We start from the raw sequence: 27,545 nt of genomic DNA, 5'->3' as shown, positions 1-27,545 counted from the left end.
ACAGTGTGTAGAATTGAGCATGACTGCTTAACTGGCCTTGAGTGCTGTACCCACATGAAGTTTCCACGTCGAGCAGACCCAGCATGCCATGTCAGCTCTTCTCCGAGCAAGTTGGACCCCACCATACGTGGCCACCTTGTCTGAACTAGAGAGCCCAGCTGCCTAGAGGAAGACTCACACTCCTTCCAGAAGGGCTTCTGACTTTCCATAGCAGGCTGTCATCTTGGGCATTACCACAGGAGGGTGCCATGGGACCGCAGCTGCCTCTCCCTGCACAACTCCCACAGCAGGAGGTCTCCTAAGTTGCTGAGAGCCTTCAGGACCCTGTGGAGAAAACATTCTGGGGGTAGCCTAGCCAGAGGGAGAGTGGAGAGTGGCCAGGATGTGGCCAGGGGTGGGGAAAGTAAAAACTCCTTGCTGGCAAAAATTGGACACGAGGTCCCAGGGAAAACAAATGGTTTATGGCATTGGTAAAGGAAACTTACCACTGGTTCCTCCTCCCCCATAGTGTCCCTTAGCTGATCTGTTGGAGAATCAGTTGGCTCAGGCTGTGTAGAGCCACACACATCACCTCTGAAAAGTTCTGTCACATCACTGTCTCTTGTCCCCAGACATCCCTGTGGCCCCTAATCTAGCCTACATAGTGTGTGTCAAGCCCATGTGGACACGAGCAGGTGTAAGATGCGGCTTCTCCTCCATGGAGCTCATACCCTAGAGCTGGCGAAGCAGCTGCAAGCAAGTCAGGACCAGCCTGGAGATGTTCAGAGATGCGCCAGGTGAGATGGAAAGAACGACTCCTTCCATTTAGGGGAGTCAGGGAAGGCCTCACAAAGATGGTGACATTTGACCTTTGACCTCAGGGGTGGGTCCTTAGGTGGGATCCCGCGCAAGCAACCATCGAGACTCAGAAGAGTCACAGAGAGACAAAGGTACAAGTGGATCTGACAAACCAAGGGGACATCAGGGTGAAGGAGTGGTGGATGTAGAAGCTAGAGGATGGGGACCGCATTGTGACTTTCATGGGACCTAGGCCCTTTTGTCTTCATAAAAAAAAAAATTTTTTTTTTAATTACGTTTCACAACCGCATTGGTATAAAAATGAATATAATCCAGGCCGATGGTATTCATTTTATTTCTTCTGATTTTAAAACAAATGAAAACTTTGTGGGCCCTAAAAGTGTTGTGGGCCCTAGGCACTGTGCCTGCTGTGCCTATGGGATAAGTCGGCCTGCAGAACAGTGGGTTGGGACCCAAGTGAGAAGACTTTGAAGGCCATGCTAATTCGGGTAAACCATAGGGAGCCAGAGATCCCAACTCTAATCCTTGCTTTATCTTTGGTTGCATTAAGGGTCCAAACATTTATCAGGTGTTGATTGTTTGCCATTTGTCCCATATCCTTCATGCTCTTATGGCTTCACTCAACAGCTCTCCAGCCAATGTTACGATACACGCCCAACCAAGGTGGCCTGTTGAGTGCCAAGTTTCCTCACCCCTGTGCAAAAGCAGTATAATCTCTCCCAGGGGCAGTCAGCTAAGAGTAACTCACAGGGAATGAGAGGTGCAGCAGAAGAGAGGAAGAAACCACATACGACACCTAGAGAGTAGGTCCAGATTGGGGAGTGAGGGGAGGACTAGGGGAGATAGGTGGTCAAGGAGAGGGAGAGGGCACTGATGGGGTGATACAAGACTTTGTGGCCTCCCCTTAGCTGGGGCTGGCCTCACCCTACCCCAGTATCTGCCCTGTTCCTTAAAATTCACCCCTCTGCTCATTCTCAGAGTTCACCTAAAACCTTAACACCTTGCTTACATCTTGCTTAAAACCTTGATGCTGTGCTACTCTCCCGATTCCCGAAGACTCTCACTGTAGCATTAAATGGCTGGTCCCTCCTGGGGCTCTATTTCCTACTTGAAGAATATTGGCGCCATTGCCCAAAATAGCCAAATACCCCAGGAGAGATTCTTATTGTTAATTACAAAAGTAATGGTGTAGAGGAGCCAAACGATACCGAAAAACATGAGTTTAAGAAGTGAAATTGATCCTCACGATGCCTCCATACCTCTTGACTCATTCCCTAGAAGTACCAACTTCCGGGTATAAACCCTTTCATACCCTTTTTCTTAAATTTTTTTTTTCCAACGTTTTTATTTATTTTTGGGACAGAGAGAGACAGAGCATGAACGGGGGAGGGGCAGAGAGAGAGGGAGACACAGAATCGGAAACAGGCTCCAGGCTCTGAGCCATCAGCCCAGAGCCCGACGCGGGGCTCGAACTCCCGGACCGCGAGATCGTGACCTGGCTGAAGTCGGACGCTTAACCGACTGCGCCACCCAGGCGCCCCAGCCCTTTTTCTGTGAATAACAAGTACACACATACCCAGTACCGTATCATTTGCAATTTGATGTCTTCATCTAATATCCCAAGGACATCTTTTCATGTCAGTTCATTAAAGTCTAACTCATTCTTTTTAAAAGCTGGAGAGTGCCCCATCATTTGGTTACACCTAATTTCTTTCACCTTTCCCTGCTGATGAACACTTGGGTTTTTTTTTTTTTTTTTTCCCAATCCTGCGACAACTTGGTGACAACCTCTACCATAACCCGCGTCCTCGTACATTTATTTTTGTGCCTGTGTCTCTTTCAAAAGGATTGCAATCCTAGAATTAGAATTGCTTGGTCAGAAGAAACACAGTGCCTCAACATTTAAACCACAACTACTGTCTACGTCTGGCCCGAACGGTGAAAATGGGAGTCTGACCAGAAGTGGAGATGAGGCTGGGGCATGCAGACTAGGCACCGGTTGCTGGTTGCGAGGGCCTTAAGTGTCATCCCTGAAGACTTTGGTTGTTATGCAAACACAGATTGGGTGGCCCTAGGCCAAGGGTTAGGGTTAGGGTTAGGTGAGTGTGACATCCACGGCGCCCTTAGAGGCTTACTTTGGAGTATGTGATATTGAGGGGTAATGTTTAGGTGGCCCTAAAGGCCTCCTCTTGGGCTTCTCATCCTGAAGCTAGAGCTGGCTTCTTAACTAGGGAGGTGGGGAGAGGATGGCCAAAGAGGCCCAGTTCCCCAGCCCAGCTCAGCTCAGCCTCTTCCCCATCTGCTTTTATTGGAATCCTGGCAGTCAGACTGGAAAGGGGGTCCTCCGGGTGCCCCGAGAGCCATAATGTGATGGCCCCGAACTCTATGGCATGGGCTACGGAGCTCCTTCCTACAGCTTTTTCCAGGCCTCTCTTGCAACTGCAGGCATGAACCTTGGATTCTGGAAAGTGTCTAGGCCACAAAGACCCCCAGGTGAACCGGATGACTCTCCTGCCTCCCTCCAGGCTTCCTGGCTTCTCTCTGCCTAAATCACAGCCCCGCTCTTGGCCCTCTGCTCTGGGGCCTCCCGACCCAAAGTCCTCTGCCAGCCTCAAGGCGCCCTGCCCTGCCCCTCCCTCCTTTCTCCTCTCCTGACTTTGACAGTCAGGGCCCTTCATCACCTACAGGCCAGGCCTGTTCCTCACCTGCTCCCTCTGCCCTCCATGCTCACAGCGCTCAGACCATCTCCCTATCCTGCGGCTCCCCCTTCTAACCCACCTCATGGTCTCCTTCTCTGGGAGCTCTCTGGTTGGCTTTCTGTCTGAGTCTCCCCAAACCTGTTTCTTAGAATTCACCAGAATTCTCTCCACCATCCCTACTTGGTTTAGTCCTCCTGCATTTACACCTCTGTCCTGGAGGCATAGCCCAACCTTCCTCGTTGGGCAGGGGGAGGTCGTGGTCTCTTCTTTTTGCTAACTACTCTTCCCTCCTCCACACCCACCCCTTGCCTCCACCTCCTGGTGCACTGAATGGATCTCTGCACTTACAGTGTCACTGAGGACAGTAAGGCAGTGACAGACTGTGAAGGGAGCACCCTGATGGAAAGACCAGCCCTGGTTCCCTCTCTTTTTTCTGAAAAAAGAGTTCACTGGATGCCTTTCCACTGAATGCAGATGCTTAAGTCAGCCCTAACCTGACCTTGTTCTGCCTTTGAACAACAGATAAATTAGTTTACTTGAAAATACATCTTTTCATTTGTATTTCCACGTCACCTGTGATTTTCCCCGGCCTTCCATCTGCAGCCCTGACAGCTGGCAGCAAGACGGTCAGCAAAGCTGCTGATAAGAGGAGTACAAAGAGGGCTTGGTTCATGGCAAGGGGGCAGTGGTCTACTCGGCCGGCAACATGCTACGCTTCTTGGTGCTCGCCACCCTGGTCCTTTATGGTAAGTGGGTCCTCGGGCCTGACTTCTATAGGGCGGAGGATTTGGACAGCAGAGCCAAAAGCTATCCTGAAGTCCAGGCCTGCTCTCTATCCCAGGGTGAGATGGGACACCCTGTGGGTCTAGCAAAAACTTTACCCTCCTGGAATCCAGGGTAGGAGCAGTGAGGGCCACTCTCCATGCAGGACCCTCTGGATGGCAGGGCCTTGAGCCACGAAACAGAGAAGCCCCTTTCATGGGTCTGGGCTTCCTTACCACCCTCATCGACAGGAAGACATCCTCAGCAGGTGTCTGGCTGGGATGTGCACTGCCGTCCTTGCCCCCTGGAGAATCCTGCCAAAGCACCGTATGTGTGGGTAGAGGGGTGAGAGGTCACCTCGGGCCATTGGGATGACCCCGAGCAAGGCTGAGACCACAGGGAGCCTCTGGGGCCCTAGCCCAGTGATGTGAGATGGGTCCTTCGTAGCATGCCAGAGTTCTGGGGACACCTGGGGGGTGGGGGGAAGCAGAAGCCACTCAGACTCCCCTGTTTGGCGAAAGGGCTCCCATAACTCTCAGCTGGGCCCCTCACTTGCTAGGGAGGAACTGTGAATTCGCAGACAAAGCACAACAGCCACCCTGCCCCCCACCCTGAGCTGACCCCATGCTTAGTCATCACTCACTTTTCTTCTGCCCCACAAAGGACACAGCACCCAGGACTTTCCAGAAACCAACGCCCGGGTAGTTGGAGGGACCGAGGCCCGGAAGAATTCCTGGCCCTCGCAGGTGGGTGTTCCTTCACAGCCCCAGACTTCCAACAAAACGAGAGCTGCATGTGTGCTGGTATACAACATCATGTGTGTTTGTGCACATCCTTACCCACAAGTTCCCTGACTGTCTGGATTCTAGAGGTAAAAGGTTGAACGGGTCCAGGCTTAAGGTGGAAAAAGCATACAAAAGGTTTGGGGGAGGGGATCTGAACACCAGCCACACTTACTTTCCCAGGCACGCACCCAAACCCAAACCACATGTATGTTCCCAGTGGCACGCGCAAGACTGGATGCCAGACCCACAGCTCCGAGTCCCAATACCCTGACACACACACACACACACACACACACACACACACACACACCACTCCGCACTGTGTGCCTCTGCATTCAAGCACACCCCCCATCCCACCCCCAAGTAGAGCATGTAGCTTATTTGGCTATTTAAAGCGTTTCTACTTTCGTCACAGGGCAGCTAGGCTTTGAGTTAAGCAATTCTAAATGCGTAAAACTGGCAAATTAACTGGTGAATAACCACACTTTGAGAGGAATCACTCCAATTGGAATTCAATTCAGTTCACCGAAGTTTGCACCCGAATTTTCGGAAGTAGAGCGATGGTGGAATACGAGGTGCTGAGGAAGACATGAACTGATAAAAATGAATATTCCAGTGGTGGTTCTGAGTATTCCCTGAAGTGGGGGGACAGGACATGTCTGGAGGTCATTGGAGGGGGAGCTCTGGAGACCTAAGCCTGTGGGCTTAGGTGATGGAGCCATTCCATGGCCACGTTTCCTTCCAAGAGGGAACGCAGGTCAAAGGACCTGGGTTCTCGGCCCTTTGCACCAACCCCGAGTGGGGATGTCAAATACGCTGTGTGTGTGCCTTTCCTCCCCCGTCCACGTACACAGCAAACATCACCCAACGGTGGAGCACTCCCTGCTGATCCCGGGGCCGTCTCCACACCCCTTCTCACCACCACTCCGAGGAGCCAATAGCGACCGATCAGCAGAAACTGACAGGTCAAATGAAACCCATTTGCCATCTCTGGCCCACAAAGCTGGAGAATGTTTGGAAGGATGGAAGGAATGGAAAGAAGTGTAATATGCAGTTTGGGGCAAAGCCTTTTAAGAAACGCCAACCTCTCCCTCCTTTCTCTCCTCCCTTTCTAGATTTCCCTCCAGTATCTCTCTGGGGGCAAATGGTATCACACCTGTGGGGGGACCCTCATCAGACAGAACTGGGTGATGACAGCTGCTCACTGCGTGGACCGGTGAGAAAAACAAACCCCAGCTTTGCTGAGCCTCTGGAAGGGGAGAAGTCTGGCCTTTCTGGAGGAAGATGTATCTTTGAGCACTCAGGACAAGCCTTTAAGGGGGTGTTGGGGGGCCTGTGGGGAGGTAGTAGACTATAATGAAAGGTACAGATTTTGGCATCAGGCAAGCTTAGGTTCCCATCCCGTTTCGCCTTCTACCTTTGTGCCTTTGGATGACTTCCTTAGCTTCTCTAAGCTCTCATTCTCTTATTTCTAAAATGGGGTCATAATACCCACTTTGCCGACTTATTGTGAGGATTAAGTAGGTAAATATTTAAGTGCCTGGTCAATGCCTGGCTGGCAATCATTTTTGTTCGTATGTGTCTTGAGCAACTGTTCTCAAATTTGAGCATGGATCAGAATCACCTGGAAGGCACAAATCAGAGCTTCTGATTTGGTGGGTTCAGGTTGAAGGCTGATAATCCGCATTTCTCATAAGTTTCCGGGTTATGCTGGCGCTGCTGGCCCAGGGATCGTGCTTTAAACTATTTCTTTATCCTTCCCTCAAAATCTCTCTGTGGGCTGAGAGCCATTATTTCATTTATGTTCACCATACCTCTCCCAGGTTATGAGATACTCAGCCTCTGCTGCTGGGCTTTAAAAATGGGGCAGTGAGGGGCGCCTGGGTGGCGCAGTCGGTTAAGCGTCCGACTTCAGCTCAGGTCACGATCTCACGGTCCGTGAGTTCGAGCCCCGCGTCGGGCTCTGGGCTGACGGCTCAGAGCCTGGAGCCTGCTTCCGATTCTGTGTCTCCCTCTCTCTCTCTCTGCCCCTCCCCCCGTTCATGCTCTGTCTCTCTCTGTCCCAAAAATAAATTAAAAAAAAAACGTTAAAAAAAAAAAAGAAAGAAAGAAAAGAAAAACGGGGCAGTGAAGTTGCTAGTAGTTTTTGTCACCGCCACAGGTTAGTAAATTCGAGAACGAGGGGGCTTGTTACTTCCTCGTCTTCCCAGGCTTTTTCATCTGCCCTCTGCCTGGGCCAGTTACGATGAGTTCTTGTTCTAAAGATAAGATGTGAGATGGCTTCCCCAAGTTTTCTCTGAGGGAAAAGAGCCCCCCCGGATCGCTCAGGGCTTCCTGCTCTTCTCTCGCTCCAGCAAAATGACCTTCCGTGTGGTGGCTGGAGAGCACAACCTGAGCCAGAACGATGGCACCGAGCAGCGTGTGAGTGTGCAGAAGATCGTGGTGCATCCCTACTGGAACAGCAATAACGTGGCCGCCGGGTAGGGACAGGGCTGGGCTGGCCTTGGGCTGGAGGGAGGGGGCTGACTGGCCAGCAACGGGGGCTTGGCTTCCCTCACGTTCATTCGGAAGGACTCTGAGAATTTAGCTTTTGGGAGGCTTGAGAATTTTGGCAGGCCTTTGTGACTTGTTTGATCTAGGCTGGTTTGCGTGATTGGGTCCCCTGAAACTCCTTCTCTGCGGCGTTCAAGGTTGCCATTTCTGCTGTTACTAAGTATTCATTTTAGGGAATCGACTCCGCCAGCAAAAGTAAATGTCTTAAAATGAATCCGATCTGAGAAAACTTGTGCCAGACTGAGCCGTACGCTTTGGGAAAGGAGGTAGTTAAAATGGTGGTCAGTGCTGGGGGGCGTGGGGGGCGGGGAGCGGGTTCAAGGAGCCGGGATATCGCCGCGGAGTTTTCAGACCCACGCGGCACGGTAGGTCTTTCTTCCCTGAGAATTCTTCTCTACGGCCAAGATCACAGCACTCGGCTCCTTTCTGATTCCCCATTCATAACTGAGAGACGGAAGCCCCACTACCACCACCGAGGTCACAGAGGCCACAGCTAGACCACAACACCAGACCTCACCAGCAGGTGCTGCTGTTCGACAAGTAATATCCTACAATCCAGCTGTGTTTGACTGAGTCGGAGGCCGAGCAAACCAGCCTCCCCCTTTCTCCGAGTTGTTCCTTTCGAATTCTATGGGCACACAAAGGCTTAGTGAGGGCCGCCCCGCGTGCCGACCTTGACGGAAGGCCTGAGCAGGCTCGTTTCCTCCCACAGCTATGACATTGCCCTGCTGCGCCTGGCCCAGAGAGTTACCCTCAACAACTATGTGCAGCTGGGTGTCCTGCCAGCGGCGGGAACCATCCTGGCCAACAACAATCCCTGCTACATCACAGGCTGGGGCATGACCAAGAGTAAGTCGCCTGCGTTGGCAAAATCCACCACACGGGGCTTGAGTAGGTAGCTGGGCTTCTAGGGAGCATTTTTCTGTAGCCCTAGGTCGCAGCCCTAGTCAGGGACGAGGAACCAGAGATCGAAGAACTGGTGCGTGAAATCGAGCTAAGAATAGGCCATGGAACAGTCGAGTCAGAGATTCATAGAGTCTTATAACTGAGAAACAAAACAAAATAAAACATACCACCTTCCCTCACGGCGTATTTTTACAGGCCTCTCACCTTATAACCTGAGGAAACTGAGGCCCAAGAAAATTAAGACCACGTGACTGGTTAGTAACCAGTTCGCTGGAGCCAGGACCCGGGTATCCTGGCTCCCACTCTGGTGGTCGTTACAACCACCACGCTACCTCCAAAGTCGCCGGGCTGTGGGTTGGGGTGAATAAACCAGAGGTAGCCGTAGGTCCAAGAGGAGTGTAGGCAAAAGAGAACTCAGCCAGCTCTCTTCTGCTCATCGCGGGAAGAGTTCTGGTAGGCAATGCCATCCAGACAACACAGAAAGGTAGGACGGACTATGAGCAGAGATGGTTAAGACAGGCAGGGACATCAGGACCGACACAGACATCTGTCAGCCAGGAGGCGGTATTTGAGCTCTGGGGGAGAGGCAAGGCCTTGCCACGAGCAGCCAGTCTGCTGGGAAAACCTGGAGCTGACAGAGAGAGAGAGAGACAGACAGACAGACAGACAGACATGCTTCTAATGCAGCTGCTCTCAGTTCACTTAATATCATAGTGGTTCGACCTCCTGATCTCTATAACATGAAAGCATCGTTGTAAGGATGCAGAGAAGTAATTCATGTGCAAAGGCTTTGAAAAGTCCAAAGAGCCAGATAAAGGAAAGCTGCAGCAAGCTCTTAGGAAATGAAAAGAAGGGTGTATGGTCCCGGTTCTGCTTCGTGGGGTTTACAGTGTGAAGTGAAAGCAGGGGAGTTCTCGACAAATACGACCCTTCCGGTGACTTTAAAGTGCTTTCCTTTTTTTAAGCAGCAGTAGGGAGATTGGAGGTTGGTGGTTTGGAGCTTGGGAACAGTGATCAAGGATGAGCCCTGAAGGAAGGGGCCTGTAGCTTGCATATAAAGTGGGGAGGGGAGAGGATCTGTGGCACGCCCTGGAAGGAGCTTGCCCTGAGTTCAGCTTTCACTGGAGCTCGGGAAGGCTTGGGAGGGTGTGGAAGGCTCCCCCCGCCCCCGAGGGGGTTTGGGGCTGACCTCCAACGCTGTGTGTCCTGTGCAGCCAACGGGCAGCTGGCCCAGGCCCTGCAGCAGGCTTACCTGCCCAGTGTGGACTACGCCACCTGCTCCAGTTCCAGCTACTGGGGCTCCACCGTGAAGAGCACCATGGTATGCGCTGGAGGAGACGGAATTCGCTCTGGATGCCAGGTGAACACATGCAGGAGGCATCAGGAATCGCAGGCTGGGCCCCTCCCCTCTTGGCCTCCCAGCCCCCGCCCCCAACCTATTCCTCACTCCCTTTTCCACACCTGCTCCCACCCCCTGTCCAGACTCCGCTTGCTACTCTGGCGTCTCAGTGAGAATGAGTCTGTGCCAGGAACTCGGCACTCAAGGAATCTCCTGAAATTCACCCTGACCTCAGAGGCTTGGATGTGGCCCAACATTTGCGTGTTGGTGTCTGTGTGCGTTCTTTGGAAGTTGTTTGTCACCTAGACTTTTTACAGCCTGGAGTGGTGGTGGTCGTAACTGTGAATAAGAAAGCTCTGTTCCCATCGATCCCAGCTTTCCTTGTACCTCCTTCTCCACCAACCCTTTACCTCAGCAGTATTTCCAGGAGTATATACGGATGAATGGGGCAGGGGAGAGCGCACAAAATAGTGTTATAATCATTTATATATATGATACATGGGATCTTCTTCTCTTTAGACAAAATCAGTCAGCAGCGTACCATCTTATAGATTTCTTGATGCAGTTCAACAAATGTTCTTGATTACCTATCAGAGGCCAGGCACTGTGCTAAGTGTTAGGGATACAAAGATGACTCAAATACAGTGTTTTAGTGGAGGAATGGCAGGAGCAGACATATGATAGAACGTGTAATACAACGTGGGTAAGTGTCATAATAAAGATACGCGTAGGGTGATATAGGAGCCCAAAAGACAGGCACTTACCTGTACCTGTTGGGGTCAGAAAAGACTTGCTTCCCCCCAAGAAAGTGGAGCCTGTAGTGAGTCCTGATGGTTAAATGGGAGAAAGCCAGGCATAAAGGGGAAAAGCTGTTCAGAGAGAGAGAGAGAAACAGCATCAATGAGGGCATGGGCCAAGAAACCATCTAGAACACTTAGAGAATTACAGGGCGTTCCCTACAGCTGGAGCAGAGGTCAGAGCCCACAAGCCTCCAAATCCACGGCCTGTTTCTCTGCAACCATTCTATAGAATGCTTTTTACATTTTTAAATGGTTGGGAATAAATGTACAAAAATAATGTCATGACACATGAAAAATATGAGATTCTAATGTTCATTAAAGAGCATTTAATTGGAACAAATACAGCCATACTTGTTTATTTACATATTATTCACGGCTGCTTTGATAGAGTTGAATAGTTGAAACAAAGACTCCACGGGCTGCAGAATCTAAAATGTTTACTATTTGGCCCTTTATAGAAAAAGTTGGCTGATCCTTGGGCTAGAAATAAACTATTACCATACCAGAGAAGGTCTGGAGAGGACACTGAAGGCAAGCAGGAGCCACATGACTTAGGGCTTCAAGTGCCATGTGCAGGGGAAGAAAATTTTTCCTTCTTCCTTCTAGGTTCTTTGGCTCACCTAATAATTAAATTGACATAGGACAGATTAGCAGGAGAAAAACGAATTTAATCTCATATGTGCAGGAGCTCATAAAAATATGAGACTCAAAGACCTTTTAGACAAAGAAATAATAAATCTGTGAAGCATTGGCAAGACAAAGAAGTTTGGGTTTGGTGCAAATTAGTGAAGACCCAACAAGGTGAGGTAAGAGGATTTGTTCTATAGCCCTGAATTCCCTATATCCAGCCATAAGGATGTCTCCTTACCTCCTGGTGGGGGGGGGGGGGTACCTTTCACATGGGACATTTATTTTCTGCTTTCCGAGAAACAAAGTAGGGTTAGAATATCCTTCTTACATTGTCTGTGCTTAAGTAACTTTAATTCAAAATAATCGATGTCCCAAGGTGGTATATTTTGGGGCAGCCTGCCCTAAATCTCCATCACATGCTTAGGGACATGAACTTTATCTCTTGGGCACCGGGAAACCATCGAAGAGTTCTAAAAAGGAGAATAGCATTATCAGAGTTGCCTTTTAGAGGTATCGTCTAATGACAAGGTAAGCGTGTCTTTGAAGAGGGGAAGGGTGGACGAGAGACAGGTTAGGAGACTACTGTAATTATCTAGGCAATAAATTTGAGGGCTTGAACTAGGGCAGTGGAGAGGAGGGAGAAAGAAGGAGGATCTGGAGTGACTTCCAGGCATCCGGTTTAAGTGATTTAGGGGAGGGGTTTGCTGCCTCCGATGACAGAAGGTTTATAGGATTTGGGAAAGAAGGTGATGAACTTGATTCTGAACAAGTTGAGTCTGAAATCCCAATGGGACATTCAGGTATAATTAACCAGTAAGTAATTAGATATAAAGAAGAAGAGAGTGTGGGGAGAGCTGGGCTAGAGATACAGCAGATGAGCTCCACTCCCCACCCCAGCCACCCCCATCCTGCAGGGGAAAGGTTGTAGAATGAGGAAAGAACAGTGAGTTGAGGAAAAACTATGATAACAGGAATACTTGAATGCTGCAGGGGTAGGTGGAGGACAAAGAACCCATAAGACCTAAGAGGAATGAGAGGTGATAAGGGTTTTCCAGAGTCTCAGGAAATACTAACGTGTCATACACAGTATGACACAGTGCATCCAGGAGCCACAGTAGATCACTGAAGTGCCGACTTGGACAGTTGGTGGATCACTGGTAACTGGCAAGAACAGTTTCAGTAGACTGGAGGGGGCAGAAGTTTTACTGAAGGTAAGAAATGAAGAGGCAACAAGAAACATAGTAGGGAATGGAGAATGCTCTTCCAAGAATCTTGGGTGAAAGAGAGGGACCAAAAAAAAAAAAAAAAAAAGTCTGGTAGCTTTAAGGAGGATGACAAGTCATGGAGGGGCTGAATATAGTATGTTAAAATTGAGTGTGTTAATAGGCAGAGAAGAAAGCATCTTGTAGAGTCAGCGAGAGGAAATAACGGATAGCACAAGATCCCAGAGGAGGAGCGATGGAACCAAGAGCACAGGAAGAGAGACACCAAAATGTGCGCGGATATGAAAGAGTATGCAGGCTGGGTGGCTGGAGCATGGCAGGTGTTTGCATTATTTTGTCTATGTACTTATGAAATAGGAGTCGGGTTGGATGCTGATAATGAAGGTGCAAAGGTTGTATGGGTCTGGATTAATTCAAGTGAGTAGGACGATGACTGACCTCCAAGATGTTACTGATAGAGTGAGGTTGCAGACCGCACAATGACCAAGTGAGCGTGTGATTCACTCCATTTTACTCAAGACCCAGTTGCAGGGATGCGTTAATCCAGGGCTGGGTTTTCCTGCATTACTGGAGCTAAAGGACAAGACTGCAGACCAAATGCGAGGTCCGAGCTAAGTGGAAAAAGAGAAGCCAGCTGTAGGATGGTAGGCCGACTGAAAGAGGAGAATCAAAGGACCAAATGTTTCTGGTGAGCACCTAGAACCATGGAAGTAAGGTGACCAACTCATCCCAGTTTGCCCAGGACCTTGCTAGTGTGAAAACATATAGAAGTCCTGTATCCTGGGAGCCCTACATGCAGGTAGAGACTGATAGCTAAGCAGTCCTCTTCCAGGTCCTCACCGGCCAGCTTCCCCTATTACCCTAAGGTTTAACCTTTCTGAGTTAATTCACTTTCCCTCTGCTCTCTCAGGGTCTTAAAGTCTGAATAAGTAGAGTACTTTTCTTTCTGCAGCCGCTCTAAACTGACAACTCTCTGAGGCAGTTGTGTCTCCAGATCCCTTGCCACTGGAGTTTCCCAAGAGTGTGTCTTCTGGGTTTTCAGACTTCTGGGTCCCCCGACTCTTCACCTCAGAATGGATCCACTCCTTCCCCCCGAGCTCCTTCCCAGCTCTTCCTTCTGCCCTCAGATCCTCAGCCACACCGTCCATCTCTCCAGAGCCTGTGTCTCTTTTCAAGTCAATTAGCATAAGATGATAGTGTTATATGTAATTTAATTACCTTCCATTCCTCTAGGCCAGAAACACTCTCAACCCTCTATTAGAATTTGGGTGGAAGATTTTTGGGTTGTTTTGTTTGATTTGTTTTGAGTGCAGTAGTCTAAAGAAAACATCCCCTTTTCCTAAGCAGTAGTTGGGGGTGTGGTACGGCTAGTTCCTTTTTAAAAGAATCATCCCCCATTTGAACTTTTGGTGTCTCTTCCTTTTAAGCTTCAGTTTTTAACGAGGCTGTATGTATTAACTTGCTTCAGGTGACAAATAAAACTATGAGTTTAATGATGGAAAAGAACAATCATTGTGTTCCTTCCACTCTTCTAGATCTCCCTCCCCAGAAGGGACCGCTTTCAACCCTTGTCAGCTGATTCTTTTGGGGTCTCCATACCTCTATAAAAATAAACGCTTGTATTCCTACTTTTCAGTTCAGGCATTATGGGTGATGTGGATCTCTCTTCCTTTTTCACAGAGGTACCTGTTAAATAACAAAAGTTCAACTGAGTAAATTTGAAGATCAAAGTGGCTTTATTCAAGGACTCAGGAATTGGGGAGCACCCCATCTAGCAAATAGAAAGGAGCTCCATCAAGCTGCAGAAAGGGAAAAGTTTTTAAAGGCAGAGAGTGGGCTGGAATAAAGGAAATTATTAGTAAAGAATGCCTTGTTTTAGGCAAGGTTGTCCTCCCAAGGGGAACAGAGAGGGTCTCTTGGCAGATTACCTCCTCGTGCTGACCAGGAAATTCCAGTTTGGCTGGCTGAAGGTCACGTTTCTGAAAGAAGCTGAAGCTGCAATTAGATTAGGTGTTAAGTCTTGGTGGGGTTTAGCACAAGTGACTCAGTTTTGGATCTACTGTCTCCTTAACAATTCCTCGCTTTTGATCAGATTCTCAGCTGACAGGTACGATAAAAATTTATGGCCTTAGTGCTACTCTCAGCAACTGCCCTGTAGTTCTCACAGCTTTTTGTGAAATTTTGTTGATCCTTTGTGTGGTATTCACAGGTCATATGGTTTTTTGCTTAATCTCTGTGATGTTCACAGGCCATGACTTCAGGTTCAACGATCTGTAAGTTGCTCGTTCTCTTCATTCTTTTTCTGATGTTCCTGTTTTGGGGAGATCATTTTCTTGGTGGTTAGTGGCTGTGAACATGCATTTAAAACATTTGACAGAATAACAATGGACAGGAGAGACTATTATGATTACTATAAGCAGAATAATTCCCAGTGTTTAGAGTGCACTTTGGAGCCATGGTCCCCAACATCCAAACCAATCAAAATCAAGCAAGTCAAAGAAAGACCCTGTTGTAGCAGTCACCCTTGTAAACCACGTTGGCTTGCTCAGTGATCCTACATAATTGAGTTTCAGCTTCTCCAGAAGTGTTAATCCAGCATAACAGGTGGTATTGGCCACAGTACAGACATCCCCTCACTCAGCTAAAGATAATTAAGGACTATCCTATCATCAAGAATAACTTATGGGGCGCCTGGGTGGTTCAGTCAGTTGAGTGTCTGACTCTTGGTTTTGGCTCAGGTCATGATCCCAGGGTCACGGGATCAAGCCCCGCATTGGGCTCTGTGCTCTGTGCTGAGTGTGGAGCCTCTTGAGATTCTCTCTTTCTCTCTCTCTCTCTCTCCCTCCCTCCCTCCCTCTGACCTTCCTCACTCTCTCTCTCTCCCTAAAAAAAAAAAAAAAAAAGAACTTTGGCTAGAGCGTCTAAGGATTGTTATTGGGCAGCTATTGTCTTGGCAACAGATTCTACAATATCTTTAAGAGTTAAAGAGAGGTTTCTGATCATATGCTCATGTACCTTTACTCCTAACCAGGGAAGTGTAGCCCTGCCAAAGGAAGTGAATCCTGAATCATGAAAAATTCCTTTCTAACTCAATGATCTAACTCGATGACTCCTTTCTAACTCAATTCTTTCTCCAACTCGGTGATGTAAATCCAGGGCAATTGTACAATGAGGTGTCTTAGTTCATTTGTGGAAAGCCCAGGGGCACGGTTGGATAACCTAAAAGGCATTTCCTGGCTATGTGCTAGCTATCTTGTCATTCATAGGCCCAAGGGGAGTGATAATTACCACAAAGACAACCCCTCTCAGGGCACAAAACACTTCTCAGTAAGATGGCACTGTTAATGGATTCATTCTCAGGGATTGTTGCATTTGTCCATTCAAGCCAGGGGTCAGTCAGGTCTTCTCTCAGCCTGAAATAAAAAGTTGTTCTAAGTTCCAGAGGTTATCCCCCTTAGCCATGGCCCAGGAGATATGGATGATGGCATTATCTTTCTATGCCAGCTCCAGGGTGAAGGAAAGAAAGGGAAGAAGAAAGGGTTTCGTATTTAGTCAGTTAAAGTATGAAGTCTTGATCTGGCATCTTGGGAGGAAGCAAGTCTACCTCCATGTCAGCTACTTCTCTTCCTAGTCACTTTGGCTGGAACATCTCCAGTGTTTGTGTAGGACCCGATGTCAGGTGGGACCTTCTTCAGCTGTGAGACGCATGTCCAAGTCCCTGGAGTCTGACCACCATCTGGGTGGTGAGGAGGACCTGGGGTAGTCCCTTCCAAGGACTTTCAGGAGCAATCTGTGTTCTTATTGATTCCAAATCAAAAGGGTGAGAGAGCATTGGAAATGTTAATTTGAAGAGCCAGAGCCAGATTTTTTTAGGAAACTAGAAGAATTCAGGATCCAGTTTATAAGTATGTAATAGAACCTCGGAGACAACAGGATTAGAATCTAATACAGATGATAGTGTAAACATAAGTTCTTCTCTCTACACTTACCTTCATTTTTTTACAGAAGAATTAGTTTGTTTACATTAAACTTTGCCTGATTATTTACAGAAGTGCAGCAAGAATAGTGACTGACCACGTAAGTTCTTTTTAAGACTGCTTTGCTGGAATCTTACAAGCAAAGTGCCAGGTCAATCTTTCCATGAGGCTTTATTGGCTCTGTAAAGTCAACCTTAGTTTCTTTCTTTCTTTCTTTTCTTTCCTTCTTCCTTCCTTCTTTCTTTTCCTTTCCTTTCCTTTCCTTTCCTTTCCTTTCCTTTCCTTTCCTTTCCTTTCCTTTCCTTTCCTTTCCCTTTCTTTCTTTCTTTCTTTCTTTCTTTCTTTCTTTCTTTCTTTCTTTCTTTCTTTCTAGTTTTGAGAGAGAGAAAGAGGAGGGGCAGAGAGAAAGGGAGAGAGAGAATCCCAAGCAGGCTCCATGCTGTCGGTGCAGAGTCCAATGTGGGGCTCGATCCCACGAACTGTGTGATCGTGACCTGAGCCGAGATCGAGAGCCAGATGCTTAACCAACTGAGCCACCCAGGCACCCCAAGTTGATCTTAGTTTCTTGAAAGTGTCTGGTCATATCTGAGCCTACGCATAATGTTCTCAAATATGGTATTCCAGTCAGAGCTTTGGTAATATAACCAATGTTTCTAATTGTGTCTTGTTACAAGGAGATCAGATTCTCATTGAACCTATGTAAACAACTCACTGTAGCTTCCCTGGAACAACATGGGCTTGAACTGTGTGGGTCCATTATATGTGGATTCTTTTTTCAATAGATATACAACAGTAAGTGTATTTCCTCTTCCTTATGATTTTCTTCATAACATCTTATTTTCTCTAGCTTACTTTACTGCACGAATACCATATATAACACATCTAACATATAAAATATGTGTTAATTGACTGTTTCTCTTATCAGTAAGGCTTTCGGTCAATAGTAGGCTACTAGTAGTTATACTTTGGAGGAATAAAAAGTTATACAGGGATTTTTGACTACACCGGGAGGGACAGTCAGTGTCCCTAACCCCTATGTTGTTCAAGGGTCAACTGTATATTGTCATGAAAAGACTACTTGAGAATTTTTGAATTCTGGAGGGATCAGGTAGGGAAAAAACAAGTAAATGTTTCACCTTTGGTCACAAATGTATATCTTACCAAATTGTTGATAGCTTAAGAGAAAAGATAAAAAGGTTTCCTAAAATCTGGAAAAGAAAACATTAGACAACCAGTAGTGTTTTAAACAAGAAGTCATACAAATGATAATCATCCTCTCCTCCTCAATTCACTCATGCCCATGTAATTAACATCTGTCCTATTTGAATCCATTTTTCCCACTAGTTCTGGAAGTTCTCCCCCAGTTCAGTTGCTTGATCTGAAAGTTATCAGGAACCTGTATTCTAGAGTACCCGTTAGATTCTTTTCCATGAATTTCTCTGAGGATAAAACACATTTGCAGGAAGCTTTTGTAAAACAGTAACTCTCTGTACATGATAAAAGACCAGAAATGCCCATTATTAAAGATGTGATGAGAGTTCATTCTTAATGGAATTGACAGAGGGACTTACCCATGGCCCTTGGAAATGGTGAGAAAGACAGTAAACTCAGTGTTTGCAGAGTTTTATGCCTGTTTCTTGGTGTCCCCAAAGCTGTCAGAAGTGCCCTTTGCTCTGGCCTCTGCCACCAAATCTGTTAAATAACAAAAATTCAGCTGAGTAAATTTAAAGATCAAAGTAGCTTCATTCAATGATTCATGAATCAGATAGCATCTCCTCTAGCGAACAGAAAGCAGCTTCACTGAGCTGTGGCAAAGAATGCCTTGTTTTAGGCAAAGTGGCCCTCCTAAGGGGTCTATCAGCACACTGCAGCCTAGCGTTGACCTAAAAATTCCAGGTTGGCTGGTTAAAGGTCACATTCCTGGGAGAAACTGAAGCTACCGTTAGGTTAGGTATTAAGTCTTGGTGGAGTTTAGCATAAGTGACTTTATTTTGGGCCTGCTGTCTCCTTTTTAACAGTTGGAACGTTTTGGAAGAGTGCGTTGTGATCAAAAGCAGCATTATAAGTGAGATTACATATATCTTCATGGAGTTGACGGCTGTTCCTGGCTGTCTCCATCCTTTCAGAGACAGGCTTGGCACACACTAGCACGCATATGCTTTATTGTGGGTCGCTAGTCCTGTGTTCCTGTATTTCTCTTTCTTCTTTGATGCTGCAAATCCTTCAGTGAGTTCATGAGAAAGGGAAGCGTTTTGGGGTTGTTTTTTTTTTCCCGTTCCTCCCCCCTCCCCTTCTGGCCACTACCACTCTGTTCTCTGTATCTATGAGCTTGTTTTGTTTTGTGTTAAGATTTCACCAGTAAGAGGGATCATCCTGCATCTGCCTTTCTCTGACTGCTTTCACTGAACACACTGCCCTCGAGGTCCATCCACATGGTTTCAAATGGCAAGATTTCCTTCTGTTTTAAGGCCTGAGCTCTTATCCATGTTGTATTCTAAAATCACTTTTCTGGGGCGCCTGGGTGGCGCAGTCGGTTAAGCATCCGACTTCAGCCAGGTCACGATCTCGTGGTCCGTGAGTTCGAGCCCCGCGTCAGGCTCTGGGCTGATGGCTCAGAGCCTGGAGCCTGTTTCCGATTCTGTGTCTCCCTCTCTCTCTGCCCCTCCCCCGTTCATGCTCTGTCTGTCTCTGTCCCAAAAATAAATAAACGTTGAAAAAAAAAATTAAAAAAATAAATAAATAAAATAAAATCACTTTTCATTTCCTGCAGAACTTTGTTTTCCCTGGAGTTAAAAACTGTCTTTAAATCGGCAAAATATGCCCATTTTATCACTGATTCGGCCCCACACTTCCCCACTAATTTGTTAAGTGACTTCTTTTACCCTCTCCTGACCCCAGTATTTTGTGTTTTTGTATGGGTTTATTTGCATTCGTCGTGAGAGAGCCTTGGTGGGTTTTCTCATTTTAGAAACTCCAGAACTTTGGTTCTGAAAATGTTTGTTTGTTGATGACTTCTTTCCTTCCATTTTTTATAGTCTCTTTCTAGAATTTCTGTTATTCACCTATTTACCTCCTTAGACGGTCCTCTTATTTCCTTAGTTTCTCTATATTTTGTTTGTTCTACTGTATCTTCCAATCCTTGCAACATTTCATTTCTACTATCATACTCATAATTTCCGAAGGCTCTTTTTGTTTTCTGAATGTTTCGTTTTGCAGTATGCTGTTCTTGCATCATGGATGCAATACTAATCACAGCTTTTTATTGCTTGTTTCCTTCTCCCTGCATACCCTTGGCTGCCCCTTCATTTTTTGTTTATTTCTTTGTCTCTTCGTTTTGAATTCTATTTTTATCTTAGAGGCTTTCTTCAGATGTGTGGTACTCCTTGACCATCTGCTTTCATTTCAGAGTGAGGTAATAAAAAGCTGATCAGTAGCCGTGATCCTTCGGTGGGATCATCCACGCTGAACTGGTCTGTTGGGTGACCTAGTGAAGGTCTGGTGGTTTCAGTGGAGGACCTCTAATGGCAGGATCTTTAGGTCTTCCTTCTTGTGCTGGTCAGATTTTCCAGAGAACTATCTTTTGATTTTCCGTCTGGAATTACAGAACTGGCATCCTGGGAGCTGAGTAAGGAGGAGCGTGTCCAGGTAAACCCAGGTTCCTCTGATTCTAAGCCTGAGCATGTAACCATTACCCAATGTATCATTTTCTCTCCCCTTCACCCCAGTTTAGTTTCATGTGTTGACTACTTACCCTGTGTCTAAAGGCTAAGTCTAATTAGAACCACTGGTCTAAATGCTGGGGATGAAGACATCATGAGGACACCCTACTCCCCCCACTCCCAGGTTCGATTTAAGTCAATAAAAGCTATTGAGCTTAAGATATTCAAAGTTCGGGGCGCCTGGGTGGCGCAGTCGGTTAAGCGTCCGACTTCAGCCAGGTCACGATCTTGCGGTCCGTGAGTTCGAGCCCCGCATCGGGCTCTGGGCTGATGGCTCAGAGCCTGGAGCCTGTTTCCGACTCTGTGTCTCCCTCTCTCTCTGCCCCTCCCCTGTTCATGCTCTGTCTCTCTCTGTCCCAAAAATAAATAAACGTTGAAAAAAAAAATTAAAAAAAAAAAAAAGATATTCAAAGTTCTATGCTAGCACTGTGGAGAGGAAACGTGTCAGTAAGACACAGTCTCAAAAAGCTGTTTCAAAAAGCTCATAGATAGGTGTGGCAGGTAGAAACAAATTATGAAACCAAAATACAAGGCAGAACATCACCTAAATGCAGCAAAAGAAAGGACAGGAAGATGAGATTCATCTGGATTGCGGGGATATGAAGGAAGTAGGGATTTGAACTGGAGCTTCAAAACTGCACAGGGTTTGCATGCAAAAGTAGGGTATAAGCAAAAGCAAAGGTCCAAAGATTTTTAAATGGAGTTTTAGGACCCTCCTTCTCCTCCCTGCAGGGTGATTCTGGGGGCCCTCTCCATTGCCTTGTGAACGGCAAGTATGCTGTCCATGGAGTGACCAGTTTCGTGTCCAGTCTGGGCTGTAACGTCTCCAGGAAGCCCACAGTCTTCACACGGGTCTCTGCTTACATCTCCTGGATCAATAATGTAAGTGCTCTCAAGTGACAGGTTGAAACAGGGTCACCTGGAGACCCCATACACTGGCGGGGCTGGGGAGCGATAATTGGACAGGGAGGCCATCATCTTCCTTACGACATTCGTTTACTCCTTTCCCTTGCCTCCATGACGCATCTCCCCTCAATAACGCTGCCATCCCAAGTTCCCCTCTGCATACCCGCTCAGCCGACATCACCCAAGTGCTTACTGTTTAGGGTAAGGTGGTGACAACAGCAGACCTCAACCGGGCAGATGGCAGTGCTGTCCTAAGTCAAAGCCAAGAGAAAAACAGCTTCAGAAAGTCCTGTGGGCACCTGGGAAAGGGAAGAGTCACTAACATTTTCTCCCATGAGCTCTTTCTAAGGGCATTATGAGAATCTGCTCTACCCTTTAGCAAGAGGTTTTACTACCTTAGATGATGCTTGAAGGTGAGATGAGGCTTTACCTACACTGACCTAGTGGTAGCTTCACAATCATCCTACCTATGCCCTCTAGCCTTCAAACACACTCTGGAGTCTCGTGGCGTGAACTTTGATTCACAACCATTTCAAGGCCTATGCTTGCCACTAGGTGCTACATACGTGCCTAGAACATTGAATTGTCCTGACACAGCTGAGACCTACTTCCTACCATACCCCTACCCTCCCTCCCCTGCCCCCCCACCCCCACCCAACTCCCTCAACTCCCCTCAGAAACCCAGGGCCGGGCTACACTCAACCAGGAGCCCTGAAGAAAACAGAAGAGAGGGAGGCAGGAGTTACTGACTGTGGACATATTGGCTTTTCCTTCAGGTCATTGCTTCCAACTGAACGTCTTCCTGAATCCCATGGCCTTCCCAAGATGATGCTTAGACCCACGAAAGGACTTGAGGCCATCAAGAAAAAAAAACATTCTGAGAGGCCATTGAGCCAGATCCAGAAAAGCAAATAAAACTGAATATGCATGATCATCCTGAGTCTTTTTGTTCGCCATTAGGCCCTCTAGAGGAAATGGAGTTATAGGACCCAAGTTGGATTTCACATTTCTGTGCTGGATCTTCTGTTTACTGCCATTTCACAAACTACGCCAAGTGGGAGTGGTTTTACGTTACTCTTTTTTGCATCCTTTTAGGACCCACCTAGCCATTAATCTGCCCACCTGGTATTTTCTCCCATGTACATTTGCTATATGCAAAGGCACAGAGTGCTTTCGAATGTTCTTGAGTGACGAAGCGTGCCCTGACTCTCCCAGGTAGATTGTGGGCTCATCCTTCTTTTGTTCCCCCCTCCAGTGCCTAGAACAGGCGCTGGCCCCACGGTTCTGGGCGATGGTAACTGCTAGGAAACACTACAGATCAGAGGATAGGCTTCAGTAGTAGGTCAGATGCCAGCAGACAAAGAAAGTGACAAATTACAAAGGAGGCTAGGGAGGCGAGAATAGGAAAAAAAGGAGAAGATACTGAACGAAGAAAGGAAAGGGTTGAGCAGAACAAAAAGGGAGAAGAGACCGCAATACAGGGCCTCCAGCTAAGTGTGAGTCAGCATGTCAAGGCCAGGACTGAAATAGACCACCGGATCCAGGGTTCTGTAAACCACAGAGAACTGGGAAGCTGATAATTCTGCCTCATCCTGGCCGGGGCTCAGTCTGTTGGAGTGGCCTACAATCGACCGAACAGGGAACCGAAAGAAGGCTAAGAGGTTGAGCAGCAGCTTTTCATAGCGATCACAGAGGACCAGACGGGAGGGAATAGGTAGTTAATTAACATTGTAACAGGAGAAACCGGCTAAGACTGGTCCTGGAATGTGCAGGCTGCAAAGTCAGCAGAGGCCTCTGGAACAGCGTAGGCATGCACTGTAAGAAGCTGGGTCAGGACGTCTGCGTCCCCATCTCAGTTCCAACACCAAGGGACCGGGGAGCCTCTGGGCAAGTCACCAGCTTTTTCTGACTCACTTTCCTCCTCTAGTTAACTTCTGAAGATCGTCCGTGCTCTAAAACCACAGGATTTGGTGATCATCAATTTCAGTTCCCAAGAGACTGGCATGGAAGAGAGTTTCTTAGGAAGCAGTGGCTGGGGGCTGTGTGGCTGAGGATGCCGTGGACTCCTGTGAGTGACATCGGTGTTGCCCTCCTTCTGCTAGTGACAGACCTGTTATCATCACCATCTTCTCTCAGTGTTCCCACAGCACCGCCATCCTCTGGCCTTCTCCCCTCTTCTTCCCATCCAACATCAAGTCCTTCCATTTTCTGTACTCTCACCCCTTCTAGAACAGCCCCACGAAGAACATCCAGAATAAACCCTAATGATGTAGAACCTGACAATTTTGTATCCACCTCTATAAATGCGTTAAGCACATAATATTATAATCGTCTGATGACCAGCCCATCTCCACCTTCAGACTTCAAGCACCTTGAGGTCAGAGACTGCATTTTTAAAAATTTATCTTGGGGCGCTTGAGTGGCTCCGTAGGTTAAGCGTCCAACTTCGGCTCAGGTCACGATCTCACAGTTCATGGGTTCAAGCCCTGCGTGGGGCTCTGTGCTGACAGCTGGGAGCCTGGACCCTGCTTTGGATTCTGTGTCTCCCTCTCTCTGCCTCTCCCCCTGCCTCTCAAAAATGAACAAATGTTAAAAAAAAAAAATTTTTTTTAATTTTTTTTAACGTTTATTTATTTTTGAGACAGAGACAGAGCACGAACGGGGGAGGGTCAGAGAGATAGGGAGACACAGAATCTGAAACAGGCTCCAGGCTCTGAGCTGTCAGCACAGAGCCCGACGCGGGGCTCGAACTCAAGGACCGCGAGATCGTGACCTGGCCCGAAGTCGGACGCCCAACCGACTGTGCCACCCAGGCGCCCCCCAAAAAATTTTTTTTTTAATTTTATCTTGGTTTTCCAACACCCAGCAATGCCCGGCACACAGCTGACCCTGAGGGCAGTATGTCTGTTTGGGGGAATGGCCTGTAAAACAATCGAAGACAAGCCTCCCTCTCCACACTCCTCAGGAAATTATTTTGATCCTCTTCCCTTCCTGGAGGAATGTTACCTCCGCTGTAAAATCCATGAGTAAATGGTTCCTCCAAACCTACTGTTCCTAATTCCCAGCTATCCCCTCAAGGGAGACAGGAAGTAACTTCCTTTCGGGAACCTTCTCCCTCGGGAAGGCACAGATGTAATCTCAGCAGCCTCGTCCCCACTTTCCTGGTCTGTCTTCACTCTGCCTCCACCCAGTACAGGCCCCCTCCCCCCCACCCCAGCAGGAGCTTCCATTCTCTCCTCCCCAGTCCTTTTCCAGTAAGATCCTCTCCTTTCCCGGGGACCCCCATTTCTACCTCTGGCTCAGTTGTTGCTCCCTTTCAAATCCGCCTGTGGAGTCCTGTCCCTTTCCGCGCTCTATCCCTCCAGTTCTAGGCTTACTGCCAACCTCTCCGCAGAGGCTTTCCATCTTGAAAATCCCTGGCACCAGAAGCGCATTTTACTTGACAACCCAGGAGACGGGCCCGCGGTCGTGAAACACGTTTCCCCGATGTGGTCAATTCCCGTGCTAAGTGGAGATCGCGATCTTTTCTACCCCATCGTTCCAGTGGCCTCCCGGTGCTGAGGGTTTCGGCGAATCGGCTTTCTGGCGCCGACGTGTCCTGGCTCGCAGGAGAAAACTCGGTTCCCTGGGGCTGGCGCGCCTGTCCCTCGGGGCTGCGCAGCACTGACGCTGGGCTTGACTGAGCGCCGCCTGAGGGCAGGCCCAAGTTTCCAGCCTCCTCCTGAACAGGTGCAGCCCCCAACCTGGGCTCCAGAAGTGTCCGGTGGCCTCGGGGCGGGGGTGCTGAGCGGCGGTGGGCGTGGGGGCCTCAGGGCCACCGTGGCGGCGCTGGGAGGGGGCCTCTCGGAGAGCCCGCGGGGGTCTCGAGCGGCGTGGGGCGGGGCGGCCACGGCCACGGCCGGATGCGAGGCATGCTGGGAACCGCACTTCCTCCTTGGGGGCCTCCAGAAAACCACAGGTCGCTGGGCCCAGTCTACCCGGAGCCGGCAGGATGGCGGAGGGCAAGGCGGGTGGCGCCGCCGGCCTCTTCGCCAAGCAGGTGCAGAAGAAATTCAGCAGGGCCCAGGAGAAGGTATGTGGCCGGGTCACACCACCTGCCCTTCCGGCCGGCCTGGCTCTGCGAGAGAGCGGTGTGCGGTGGGGGTGTGGGGGGGGTGTCCGGGGGGCCTGGGCTGAACAGAAGGTCCCAGGCAGACGGGAATGGGAGTGGATTTTCCTTAAACTACAAAGAGTTGATAGAGAACAGAAAAAAGCTACCCGTTCTTGGGCAAGGGTAGGGAAGCAGAGGAGACCACAGTCTCCCTCGGGAACCCTGAGTAACGCTCAGGCGATCCAGGAAAGGTGGGAGAAAGGAACCAACGTTGGCAGATTTGTCCTAGCAACCCAGCCAGGGTGCTGTTTCACAGAGGATGAAATTGAAGGCTGCAAGAGGGCATTCTCCCCCAAAGTGACGACAGCGATGACCAGCTGTGCTGCCAGCGGGGACCGCCCAGTCCACAAGGACTCCGTCACCTAACCCCGCCTGGCCTCTGGGCAGTGTTTAAGCTGATGTGAGCAGTAGCCCGTATCTGCTTTCTGTGCGTTGGAAAGTACACGGTCCAGGATGATGAAGGAGCATCTCTTTTTAGATTGGGTCCTTGGTTGGTTCTGGGTGGCCTTACTCCAGCGTCAACATTGAGGTAGGCTGTCCGCCTGTAACCCTTCTCTACACATTATTATTTTTGTTTATTTATTTACTTTGAGAGAGAGAGAAAGGATGAACTGGGGAGGGGCAGAGGGAGAAGAAGAGAGAATCTGAAGCAGTCTCCACCCCCAGCCCAGAGCCTGGAGCCCGAGGCAAGGCTCCATCCCAGACTCTGGGATCATGACCCGAACTGAAATCAAGAGTTGAGGCAGAACTGACTTAGCCACCAAGGCGCTCCTCGACACATTTTAGTGACATTCTTGTTTCTTCCTTTTTTTTTTTTTTTTTTTAATTTTTTTTTTTTCAACGTTTATTTATTTTTGGGACAGAGAGAGACAGAGCATGAACGGGGGAGGGGCAGAGAGAGAGGGAGACACAGAATCGGAAACAGGCTCCAGGCTCTGAGCCATCAGCCCAGAGCCTGACGCGGGGCTCGAACTCACGAACCGCGAGATCGTGACCTGGCTGAAGTCGGACGCTTAACCGACTGCGCCACCCAGGCGCCCCTTTTGTTTTTTTTTTAATGTTTATTTATTTTTGAGAGACAGAGAGAGTGCAAGTGGGGAAGGGACAGAGATAGGAGACAGAGAATCCAAAGCAGGCTCCGCACGGACAGCGCAGAGCCCGAGGTGGGGATTTGAACCCACAAACTGCGAGATCATGACCTGAGCCCAAGTTGGACGCTTAACTGACTGAGCCACCCAGGCGCCCCATGACATTCTTGTTTCCACCTGTCCAGGGTGTGTCCTTCCCTTTTAACCTGAACCTCTGCTGTCCACGTAGCAACACTCTGATAGATGGATCTCCTTTTTCTGCCTTTGAGGAAGCTGGGGTCGTATGAAAGAGTGGAGGAAAAGGCAAGATTTTGTGTGGCTCGACTTCATTACTTCACCTTGCTCTGATTTCACCTTGATCACGATTTTAGCCTCTTCGAAGGCTGTCTCATTACAAATCTGATAGAGATCAGAGCCTGTGGAAAGGTCTAGTTAGAAGTGGTGTGGAAGAGAAGGAGCTACCAGCTACGTGACGGGTTGGAAAAAACAAGAAAACCCAGGAGACAAAAAAATTCATGGATAATAGTTTGGGTTTTTTTTTTAATTTTTTTTTTATGTTTATTTTTGAGAGAGAGAGAGAAAGACAGAACACAAGCGGGGGAGGGGCAGAGAGAGAGGGAGACACAGAATCCGAAGCAGGCTCCAGGCTCTGAGCTGTCAGCACAGAGCCCGACGTGGGGCTCGAACCCACAAACCGTGAGATCGTGACCTGAGCTGAAGCCGGACACCCAAAGGACTGAGCCACCCAGGCGCCCCAATAATAGTTATTTATTTATTTATTTTTTTATTAAATTTTTTTTTCAACGTTTTATTTATTTTTGGGACAGAGAGAGACAGAGCATGAACGGGGGAGGGGCAGAGAGAGAGGGAGACACAGAATCGGAAACAGGCTCCAGGCTCCGAGCCATCAGCCCAGAGCCTGACGCGGGGCTCGAACTCACCGACCGCGAGATCGTGACCTGGCTGAAGTCGGACGCCTAACCGACTGCGCCACCCAGGCGCCCCAATAATAGTTATTTTTAAAAGACACAGCAGTTGACTTTACCTCACTGTTTCACCTTCTGTCCTCATCCAACCTATCATCAACACTATGCCCTTGGGGATTTCTCTCCTTTTCTAAGCATGGACTCCAAAGCTTTAGATAAGTAATGTCCCTGCTCTGGGCTTCAGATTCTGCACATGTAAAAATGAGAGCGGTGATGCTTAGTGA

General features: G+C 48.4%; 2 protein-coding genes and 1 long non-coding RNA gene across 13 annotated transcripts in view; 2 read left to right on the top strand and 1 right to left on the bottom strand.

Annotated features, from left to right (window-relative positions):
* Positions 1-4,181: 4,181 nt before the first annotated feature.
* On the top strand, positions 4,182-22,029 carry CELA1 (chymotrypsin like elastase 1). Its single transcript, NM_001009389.2, is given in 8 exon segments — positions 4,182-4,243; positions 4,923-5,005; positions 6,160-6,260; positions 7,399-7,524; positions 8,310-8,446; positions 9,718-9,863; positions 20,924-21,073; positions 21,874-22,029. Coding segments are annotated over 8 exon segments (801 nt in total). The 5' UTR covers positions 4,182-4,203; the 3' UTR covers positions 21,892-22,029.
* Positions 10,311-24,938, bottom strand: LOC102900212. Of its 5 annotated transcripts, XR_006600713.1 has the most exons (7): positions 24,390-24,938; positions 21,291-21,348; positions 18,044-18,164; positions 14,424-14,806; positions 14,095-14,181; positions 11,146-11,262; positions 10,311-10,711 (listed from the first exon to the last, which is right to left on the bottom strand). It is a non-coding gene; the product is annotated as an uncharacterized LOC102900212 (long non-coding RNA). The 5 variants fall into 5 exon arrangements; XR_006600712.1 differs by lacking the exon at positions 14,424-14,806 and having other exon boundaries at positions 11,146-13,106; XR_002159741.3 differs by lacking the exon at positions 14,424-14,806.
* Positions 24,939-25,014: 76 nt separating this feature from the next.
* The window catches only part of BIN2 (bridging integrator 2), a 37,238-nt gene continuing 34,707 nt past the window's right edge, over positions 25,015-27,545 (top strand). For 4 of the 7 annotated variants that reach the window (XM_019834941.3, XM_019834937.3, XM_045061812.1 and 1 more), the window contains exon 1: positions 25,015-25,169. In XM_019834941.3, coding sequence (XP_019690500.2) covers positions 25,089-25,169 — 81 coding nt within the window. In that variant the 5' untranslated portion in view covers positions 25,015-25,088. Of the gene's footprint in view, positions 25,170-25,500; positions 25,777-27,545 lie in introns of those variants that run through there. The other 3 variants (XM_011283945.4, XM_019834939.3, XM_045061813.1) reach the window with 2 other exon arrangements.

The sequence above is a fragment of the Felis catus genome, chromosome B4, assembly GCF_018350175.1.
Source record: "Felis catus isolate Fca126 chromosome B4, F.catus_Fca126_mat1.0, whole genome shotgun sequence".
NCBI classification, from domain to species: domain Eukaryota; kingdom Metazoa; phylum Chordata; class Mammalia; order Carnivora; family Felidae; genus Felis; species Felis catus.
This window is presented reverse-complemented; position numbering and strand designations above follow the sequence as displayed.